Source organism: Mytilinidion resinicola, assembly GCF_010093595.1.
Source record: "Mytilinidion resinicola strain CBS 304.34 unplaced genomic scaffold BDZ99scaffold_8, whole genome shotgun sequence".
NCBI classification, from domain to species: Eukaryota; Fungi; Ascomycota; class Dothideomycetes; order Mytilinidiales; family Mytilinidiaceae; genus Mytilinidion; species Mytilinidion resinicola.
Genome location: NW_022985444.1, coordinates 819171 through 829885, shown reverse-complemented (window position 1 = coordinate 829885; position 10715 = coordinate 819171). Strand labels below are relative to the sequence as shown.

General features: G+C 36.6%; 1 protein-coding gene across 1 annotated transcript in view; it reads left to right on the top strand.

Moving 5' to 3' along the window:
• The window catches only part of BDZ99DRAFT_475739 (uncharacterized protein), a gene marked incomplete at both ends in the record, with an annotated part of 954 nt that extends 549 nt beyond the window's left edge, over positions 1-405 (top strand). Inside the window, 2 exons of the mRNA XM_033722013.1 lie at positions 237-255; positions 401-405. Coding sequence (XP_033577827.1) covers positions 237-255; positions 401-405 — 24 coding nt within the window. The remainder of the gene's footprint in view (positions 1-236; positions 256-400) is intronic.
• Between the last annotated feature and the right edge of the window lie 10310 nt (positions 406-10715).

Genomic DNA, 10715 nt, shown 5'->3' with positions numbered 1-10715 from the left:
CGTGGTGAAGCAATGGCTGTGAGGCCTTGGTATACAGGTGTAGTTGGCGTTCCTTTCAGCCAGCAATTGGACAGTGGTGGCCATCTAGGCGCTTTCCGCTGGTAGAGTAGCTAGAGTAGAGTAGCTAGAGTAGAGTAGCTAGAGTAGATAGAGCGAATAGACTCCTATTGGCCTAGATGATGCAGCCTATAATACAGCCTTTCCGTTTTGTGATGCATACTCTCCATTTTACGCAGTCGACACGGAGGCAAGCGGGTGAGTTTGATTGGTGGAACAATATTTATACGGGCCGGAGCTAGGCCTAATATAGGGGGGGTGACACGCAGAGAAAAGGGGGGTGATACGCAAAGAAAGGGGGGGTGATAACTAAGGTGCTCTATTAAATTTTATATATTTATAGACTAATACTTAAGTATTTTGCTACTATATCCACGCACACCGCGATACTAGCCTAAATAAGCGCTAGCGAAGACCTAGCTTTTAGGGCAGAGCGCGTTAGTAGATTAAATATATATTCCCTCGCGTTAGGCGAATAAACCACTTTTAGCCCGCCTTGCAGCTAAGTTAGTAGTTAAGCCGGCGCGGGTGCCTTAATACCGCGCTGCGACGCCGCGCCGTTTAAACTGTCCGTTGCGCGAAACCGTTATAATACTTTAAAACTTATTACCTTCTATTATAACTAAACTACTTAATAGGCTTCTAGGCGATCCGCTAAATAGGGTGGCTGCTACTATATTACTAATTAGCTTAATTTAGTATTAGTTAAGGGCTAGATTATAGAGTAGCTTAAGGTGCATATTAATAGCATTTATAATAACCCTAGCTTACCGGTTTACTAAAGGCCTTAGCTTATTAGGCTGCAGTATTTTAGGAGATAAAACTACAACTTTTGCCTAGTAAGTTAAAGACTTAAACTTATTAGGTGTTATAACAACAATATATTAGATATAAACGCGAGATAAATAAGTATTAGATTTAATTAATAATAGCTACGTATAGCTGTGTAATAAATTAAGAGAATTAGTAAAGAGCAGAAGCAGGGGCAGAGGCAGGTCTATATACAGGACGGGCCGCGAGCTAGGGCTAGCAGGGCCAGGGGCAAGCTACGCCACGGCGTAGCGCATATAACGGGCAATACCGTTATATTAGGCCGGAAAGTTATCTGCGAACGCTGCGTCGCTTACTATAGTAGAGAGCTAGCTTTAGTCCACGCTGCTAAGGGCGTTTCTATTAGGGAGATTAGAGCGTTAAATATTTAAGTGCATTTTCTTAAAGCGGCGTTGCTATATACAACTGTTTTTATCTAAATTACGCTGCTAATATATTAGCGTTTTACTAATCTAATACTATAAGAATTATATTCTATAGCTACTCCTAAATCTAGTAATAACTGCAGTAGCGTTCTAGATTTTTAGCTAAGTATTGGTATTATATAGGGGGCCACTAATCGCACACCCCCTTTTTACTAATCGCACACCCCTTTTTTACTAATCGCACACCTTCTTCCCCCTTTGTCGCTTTACCACCTTCTAATTGGCTCGGAGGGCAGCTCCGGAGCCTCCGATTCGCTCGTTAAGCTCGCTCGCTAATTCTAAGTGCTTTCTCCAAATGCAGCGTGTATATAAGCAATTATATTCTTATCCTCCACCTCTATAATACACTCGCTATAGCCCTCTAGCCGCCACCGACACGATCCTACAATACTATAGAGGAAGCCGAGGAAGCGCTTACAAAGCATATAAAGGCACAAGGCTACGGGCTTGTAAAGTACCGCTCTAAAAGTAATAAGAAAGCAAAGGAAACGAGGAAAATATAGTTTAAATACTGCTTTAATAGCAATCTAGATTCTACTATATATATACGCTATATAGCTACTAAAAAAGGAGATTATATAATATATAGTACGCTTACTTAGCAGCCTTCTAACTATAATAATAAACGTCTATAGCTATAGAAGATAGAGAAGGCGGCTTATAATAACTATTATTCTATGCTTAAACCTACGGCAGCTATATATAATAGAAAGCACTTAGCCTTAATAAATTGCCTTATTTAAATAGATATATCCAGCGGAATAAAGCCTAATAAGATATATATAAAGCTATTAAAAAAGGGGGTTACTATTACTGTGCAGAATATTAGGAATAAGTAAACATAGTACTGTAAGGAGCTTTTTAGTAGCCTTACACCTATATAAGCTCTTTTTAGTATACTAGAAACATCTATATTCCCTTTACTTAACGGCTAAAAAAGGAAGTATATTGTTACAACCCGTAATACGAACAACCCGAGCGCAGAGGCACTCGCGGAGACAAGCAAGCAGATAAGACTGATTACGCAGAACCAGGTCACGGGACTAAGAGGGTCACGTGTAGGACGCATAGGGATCCTGGATTCCCCCACGGACTGCTGGTGGATGGGAACGATCTAAGAATAGGACATCACGAGGACAGGGTCACGTGATGGCTCGCCAGGCTCGCGGAGGGAAGTAAGCATAGAGCCGTACGAGCGCTCGTCGAGCTCGAGACGCTCGAGGGCTGCGAGCCCTGAAAGCCAGGTGAGCAAAGAGGTTTCTTAGGACGGAGCTTTCATATATAAGGACGCTCCTTTTCATAGATAGGAACCTCGTGTTCAACTTAAGACTTTAATACTACCTATTGGAAGTAACAACCCCGTCTTAGACCTTGATTGATTATTGCCTCACCTTTTGAAGACTATTGCACCCCGACGACGACTTGCCTATACCCTGCCTTAGTGTGAGACACTTAGAAGGTATAGAAGAGACGACCCGTTACATATATATATAGCTATATAAAGGACTAGAAAAACTAGATTAATTACCTTTTCTTTACTTATCTAGATTCTATTAAGATTTTATAGTCTAACTATAATATTATACTATTAGACTACACCTATAAAACTAATAGATTTAGTATACTATTTTTATATATAACTAGTGTTATATATATATATAATAACTTTAAAATTGGCTATTATTTTATTCTAAGAAAAAAGAAGGTAAACTATAACTAGGCAGTATAGCAGCTTTTTAAGCTCTTTTAATACTATTCTATTATACTACGTATTTTCCTAATAGATAAGGAATAAGCTCTAAAAAACGCACTATATTAATAGTAGCCTACTGTCCTGCGCTTTTTATATATATTGTTACGGTAACCACCTGTAATACTTTACCTACTATAATTCGCCGATTACGTGTCTAGTCTAGCTCCTAGTCTAGATTATATCCTAGAACGTAGCCTAGATTACGTGACCTAGTCTAGGTTGTAGTCTAGGTTATAGACTAGATTACGTAGCGTTGTTACCTAATCTCGCATGGAGCTCGCGAGCTTATGCTATACACACGTTCCGCCGGCATATCTTCTCCGCCGGCGCTCTCGATTTCCTATTCCTTATATAACGTCTTAATTCCCTATATAGTAACGTATTTAGCATCTAATTAAAGCTTCCTCCTAAGCTCTTAAACTCCTGCTTATAGCACCACCGTAATATTATATTATGTTAACCTTTACCCTTATAATAACCCCGAACGACCTAACCGCTATATTTCTAGAGCTGGTTACCTCTATAAAGGAACAGCTTGCCGCAGTATAATCCTTATTCGCAGGAGCCCTATAAAACTAATAATCTGCCTTTATAAAAGAGATAGCAGCGTTATAAAAGGAAATTTCAACAATTCGGGAACACTGTTATAAATTAAATAATAGCTTAAAGCCTGTTGCTCCTATAAACTATACACGGACGCTAACTATTAAGGTCACGCCCCCTCCTTCCTTTAATACCTTTCCAACGCGTCCTAATACGTGTACTATAAAATCCGACCGCCTACCTAACCCTCTAATATTTAATAGACGCCGCAAGGATCTCCCTATTTTTATCTAGAAACTCTAGTATAAACTAAAATAGAATGCAGACTAATACCCTACTAAATAAGCCCGGCTGCTCTATACCTATTTTTAACTTAAACGCAACCTGTTAATATTAGTGGCTCCTTTAATAGATTAAGATATATATACTATTAAGCTACTTATCTAATTCCTACAGGCTATATACAGCAACCTAAATAAGAAACTTATAGCTCTAAGCAGGTTATATTTATTAAAATAAGAAAAGCGGAGTTTTATATTATACTTTGCCAAATTCTAACGCCTTATAGCTAATACAGGTTTAAATAAAATTGGCCTAATAACCCAACTCCGGCATTTACTCTCTAATAAACTCTGTTAAGCTATAGTTAGCGTTGCTATCCCGGACAACTTAAATAGCTACGCCAACCTTATCTTAGCATATAATAATAATCTTCAATTCCTTCTAACTAACCGCTCTTCCCGATATTAAGCCCCGACTCGGAAGAACCCAGACGCAATAGAAATCGACGCATCTAATTATGCGCCGGTTGGATCTGCTAAATAAAAGGAATACCGCCGAAAGGGGCTCTGCTATAAGTGCCGCAAGTATAGCTATATCTCCTGTAACTGCTCTATACCGCTGCTATAAGTCCAATCCTCTAGCCTAGATAGGCCTGTAAGCTCTTATATATATATATAAGCTATAAGTCCTCCTTAATTTTTACCTGTCCGCCGTTTATCTATATCTATAAACTTGTCCTCTAGCTCTAATTATTCTAAAGGAAGATGCTAGTCCCGCATAAAGAAGCTATTAAAAGCCCGGTCCCGGGCTTAAGTCGCCTCCCGGGACTATTCTAACCCCGGATTTCTATAAACCTGTTTAAAGAACCTATAGCTAACTTCTAGAAATAATAGATTTTTACCCTATTCTCCCTGCAGTAAGGTTCTATATAACTAGATACCTAAGCCCTAATTAACAGCGGAGCTATAGGTATAGGTTATATTTACAGATCTCTAGCGCGCGTATAAAACCTTTATCTTAAACTGCTACTAATTATTTTACGCCTAACTAGATTTAACAGAAAATAACTAAAAGAAGAAAGGATTACGCACTCTATACGTGTAACCCTCCGCCACCTAAACTATATAAAACCGATCCGCCTCTATATACTAAAGATTGGAAAATATAACCTAATACTAGGACAGCTATAGCTGTATAAGCACCGCGTTGGAATTAATTATAATAACTAACGGCTGCTCTTCCGCTCCTCCTATTGCCAGGCTTATTACCTGTATAAACCTGCTAATATATTCTAATATAATAATAATAAGAACCCTGGCTAGAAGGCTTATAGTAAAGCCTCTTACTTAATAACTAAACACTTCCGTTTTTAACAGTCGAGCCTGCGTATATAACACCGACACAACTACTAGCTTCCTAAGATAAACCGCCAGCTAAATAAACCCGAACCTAAACCTAAACCTAAATTAGAATTAGAACCTAATATAGAACCCGATGCAGAGCTAGATATCTATCTGCTTAAGGCAGAGATATTAACCTAATTAGCCCGATAACCCGATTATAAAATCTTTACTATTACTATTACTAATATTAATAAGGCCTTAGCTAAGAAGAAGTACACTAACCTAGCAATAAAGGTTCCTGTGGAATACCACCTGTTTTTAAAGAACTTCTTTTGCTAAAAGGCTAATAAGCTGCCTAATTACTGTATATATAATTATAAAATTATCCTAGAAGAAGGAAAGTAACCTAGATTTAGCCTGCTATACAGTATATCCTAGAATAAACTAAAGGTGCTCCGAAAGTACCTTAATAATAACCTCGCGAAAGGGTTTATTTACGCCAGCTTATCGCCCGTTGCCTCTCCTATTATCTTTATTAAGAAACTAGGAAAAGGTTTATAATTCTGCGTTAACTACCGAGCGCTAAACGCGGTAACTATTAAGAACTGTTATCTAATTCCTCTAATCTAAGAAACTCTAGCCTAACTTAGTAAGGCTAAGTACTATACTAAGCTTAATATTATCTCGGCGTTTAATTGCTTATAGATTGCAAAAGGAAATAAATAGCTAACAGCCTTCCGGACACGATATAGCCTATTTAAATACCTAGTTATACCCTTTAGACTAGCTAACGCCCCTAGTATATTCCAGCACTATATAAATAATATACTCCGCCTATACCTAGACGTATTCTGCACCGCATATATTAATAATATCCTAATATATAGTAAAAGCTTTAAGGAACACCAGCACTATATAAGGCTAGTTCTTAAGGCCTTAGAAGATGCAGGACTATAACTTAATATTAATAAATGCGAATTCCACTAAAGCAGTGTTATATACCTAGGGTATATAATAACAACCGACGGAATTAGTATAAACCCGAATAAAATTAATAATATCTGCAACTAGAAGACCCTTTATAATATAAAGGACGTATAAGCCTTTATAGAATTTGCTAACTTCTACTAATAATTTATTAACAATTTCTCTAGGTTAGCTGCACCCTTAATTACCCTTATAAAAAAGGGCGTGCAATTCCAATTTAATAATACCTGTAAGGAAGCATTTAAACGCCTTAAAATAGCTTTTACAACTGCCCTAATCCTCCGCTACTTTAACCCGGATCTACCAATAACTCTTAAAGCTAACTTATCTAACTATATAAACGCCGGAATCCTATTATAGATAGATAAATATAGAGTTCTATAACCTGTAGCCTACTTTTCTAAGCAGCTAAACCTAGCTAAAAATAACTATAAAATTTATAATAAGGAACTCCTAGCAATTATCCAATGTTTTAAATAATAGCGCCCTAAGCTAGAAGGTGCTATACTTCTAATCTAGGTCCTTAGTAATTATAAAAACCTGCAGTACTTTACTACTATAAAACAGCTTAGCTACCGGCAAGCCTATTAGGTAGAGTACCTGTCCTGCTTTAACTTTATAATTATATATTAACCTGGTAAGTTTAGAGAAAAGCTAAACGCCTTAACCCGCTGTATATAGAATATACCTGTACAGAAAGAAGCCTAAGCGGCCCGAAACTAGACCTTATTGCGCCCTAAGTTATTTACTAAGTTAAACCTTATAGAAACTAATTACATAATTTAAGAGATTATTAAGGAAGAGTACCTAAATAATAAATTTATATAAGAAGTCCTGGAGCTAATATAATCTAGAACCCGACGTTTAAAGAAGATTACCTTAAGCAAATGCAAAGTCCGTAATAATAAACTATTTTACTGTAACCGCCTTATAATTCCTAACTATAATAAACTAAAGATTAAGCTTTTTTAGTATATATATAATTTACCTATAGGCAGCTATCTAGGGCGCGGAAAGACCTTTAAAATCCTTTAGAGAGAATACTACTAGCCCCGGATATTCGAGATAATCCGCTAATATATAGCCTGTTATTACACCTATTGCTATATAAAGGCTTTAAAAGAAAAGTATAACAGCTTCCTAAAGCTACTACTAGTTCTGCTGCACCGCTAGCAGGATATTTTAGTTAATTTTATTATAGATCTACCTAAATCTAAAGGCTGCACTAATATTATAGTTATAGTAGATTATCTAAGCAAGTATTAATATATTATTTCTTATAAAACAATTATAGCTTAAGCTACTGCTAACCTGTTCTACCGGTATATTTAGGTGCACTATAGCCTTCCTAATATATGCGTTTCTAACTAAGGATTATAGTTTATTTCCGTGTTTTAGGATAAACTATATAGATAACTATAAATTAAAGCCCGACTATTATTAGCCTTCCACCCCAAAACGGATAGCTAGACAGAGAAGGCAAATTCTATACTAGAATAAGTCCTCCGGGCCTATACAAATTACCAGCAAGATAACTAGGTAACCTGGCTGCCGTCGGCTTAATTTAAAGTAAATAATATAAGATCCGAATTAACTACAGTAACACTGTTTATTGCTATTATAGAATAGAACCCTTAAATAGGCTTTAAACCCTTTACAGGAATACAGCGCCCTTTCTATTAAACGCTGTAAGCCCGCGAGGCTAACTAGATAATTAATAAGATAACTAATATTAAACAATTTATCTGTAAAGAGATAACTTGGGCATAAGCAATATAGGAAGAGTTTGCTAACCGTCGGCGCACCGGTGCACTGTCCTACCGCGTTGGCGATGAAGTCTGGCTAGACGCCCGAAATATCCGTATAAAACGAAAGTCTAAGAAGCTTAACTAGAAGAACCTTAGAAAGTTTCTAATTATATAAGTAGTTTCACTATATACCTATCGATTGGGCCTGCCTAATATAATAAAGATCTACCCTATCTTCCACGTCTCCCTTCTATAGCCTGCCGCCCCGTCCTCGGATTACCTTCCTGGCTAAGAAAACTCTTCTCCTAAACCTGTTAAGGTTAATAGCGAACCGGAGTACTATATTAACCGCATTAAAGACCTCCGCTTTAACTAACGCCGGAAGCAACACGAATACCTTATTAAATAGACTGGCTATAATAAGTTATCCTAGGAGCCTGCTTTAGAGCTTAAAAATACAACAGCTGCCGCTAATTATTATCGCCGGCACCCTAATATACCCGAGCCACCTAATATATAATTATACGATTATAAGGGCCCTGCATAGAAGGCTTCTGCCAACTACCCTAGGGCTATATAACACGACTTTAACGCCTAAGAAACTTAGGTTTAGGAGAGGGGTACTGTTATAGTAACTACCTGTAATACCTTACCTACTATAATTCGCCGATTACGTGTCTAGTCTAGCTCCTAGTCTAGATTATATCCTAGAACGTAGCCTAGATCACGTGACCTAGTCTAGGTTGTAGTCTAGGTTATAGACTAGATTACGTAGCGTTGTTACCTAATCTCGCACGGAGCTCGCAAGCTTATACTATACGCACGTTCCGCCGGCATATCTTCTCCGCCGGCGCTCTCGATTTCCTGTTCCTTACACAACGTCTTAATTCCCCACGTAGTAACGTATTTAGCATCTAATTAAAGCTTCCTTCTAAGCTCTTAAACTTCTGCTTATAGTACTACTATAATATATATAGTATATTAAAAAAAATATTAATACTAAGCTAGCTAAGGTATATAAGGATAAACTAATATTTCCTATAGGCTATACTAATACGCTAATAGAAAATAACACAGAAGAGTAGAAGGCGGCTAAGGAAAAAAGGCAGGAAAAGAAAAAGAGTAAATTTATTATCTATTAGACTGCTATAATAAAGCTGGAACTCTTTAATTAATTTAATAAGGCCTAGAATAAGCTACTTAATAACTATAAAAAGAGGCTTAGCCTTATAAAGTATATAGAGGAAAAATAGTAGCTATATAAATAGAAATAGGCAACTTACTATACTTAAACAGCTCGGTATTTTAGAACTATATAAGTATCTGCTTATATTCTATTTCTTAATTAATATTTAAGCTCTATTCTTGCCCTTTTTAGCGCTAGTTGTCCTGTATGCTAGTAAACCCCTTATAAAATTTAGGCTTTAAATTTATATATTTTAGTGTTAAGATTTAGGTCGAGCAGATATAAATCTAGGTTGCTAACCGAGTTTTTATAGTGTTATATTACAGAATAAAGGCGTATATAGCCTGCTTAAGGGATTCCTCTAGGTGTTAACTAGCTATTTATTTAATATTTTTCTTAATATCTAGAACCTTATTTTTAATATAAAGTCTAAGTATAAGAACTAGGTAGCTAGGTTTTATACTTATACTCCGCATTATATTAAAGAGGCTAAATTCTGTAATCTATATTAAAAGGTTATACTGCAGGCGCTTGCTCTTCTTAAGAAGCAACTTAAGCAGGCAAAATTAAATAAATATAACCTAAACAACTATACTTATATATTTATATTAATCTATAGTATACTATACGCTTATAAGCTTTATAAATATCTATACTAAGCGCTTACTACTACTTTTCTAGACCCGGTGCTCTATATATAACCGGAAGAAATAGATTACTATTAGTAGTTTATTTAGCCAGGTATATAATAACCGGCTATTCTTTTTAGACTATTTAAAGATATACTTAATCCTACTATTATTAAGCGTTAATAAGGCCGCCCTTCTATTAAAAGGAGCGGCTACTATATATATAATAATACCTAGAGAAATATATTACAGTTTAAGGTTGCTATAGGTATAGGTTTAGCGGCTCGGCGTGGAGGTAAACAGGACGGATAATAAGGTATAGCTCTATAACACCTGCCCGCTTCTTTATAGCAAAATCCGGCTATTTCTATCCGTTAGAATGCCCCTTAGTTAACGGCTACACCTACTAGAACTAGTATTAATATTTCTTAAATTAATCCCGCCCTTTTTAAGCCTACGGCAGCACCTATAACAGCGTATACGGCAGCACCTATAACAGCGTATACGGCAGCGCATATAGCAGCGCATATAGTAGCGTATATAGCAGCGTATATAGCAGCGTATATAGCAGCGTATATAGCTGTACCTGCAGCTAAAAAGCGCGGCCGGCTGCCTAGTATAAAGGATAAGGTACTATAGAAAAAGGTAGGAGCTTAAAGGTAAGATAGTGCTTAGCCTTAACCTTATATAGAATAAAAGGATAACTATATAGATATTCTATAATAGATTATAGCTCTATAAGCACGTCTAGAAGGGTTTTAGCGTTTAGCAGGTGTTAAAAGGGGCACTACTAAGTTATTAAGCCGGCTGCTAAGCTATAGGAATATTATAGCGCCTGTAGAGTATAACTATAAAAAGAAGGCTAAAAAGTATATAAATTAGTATATAGAGTAGGTGCAGGTAGTAATATAAAGGAGCTAAGCTTAATATA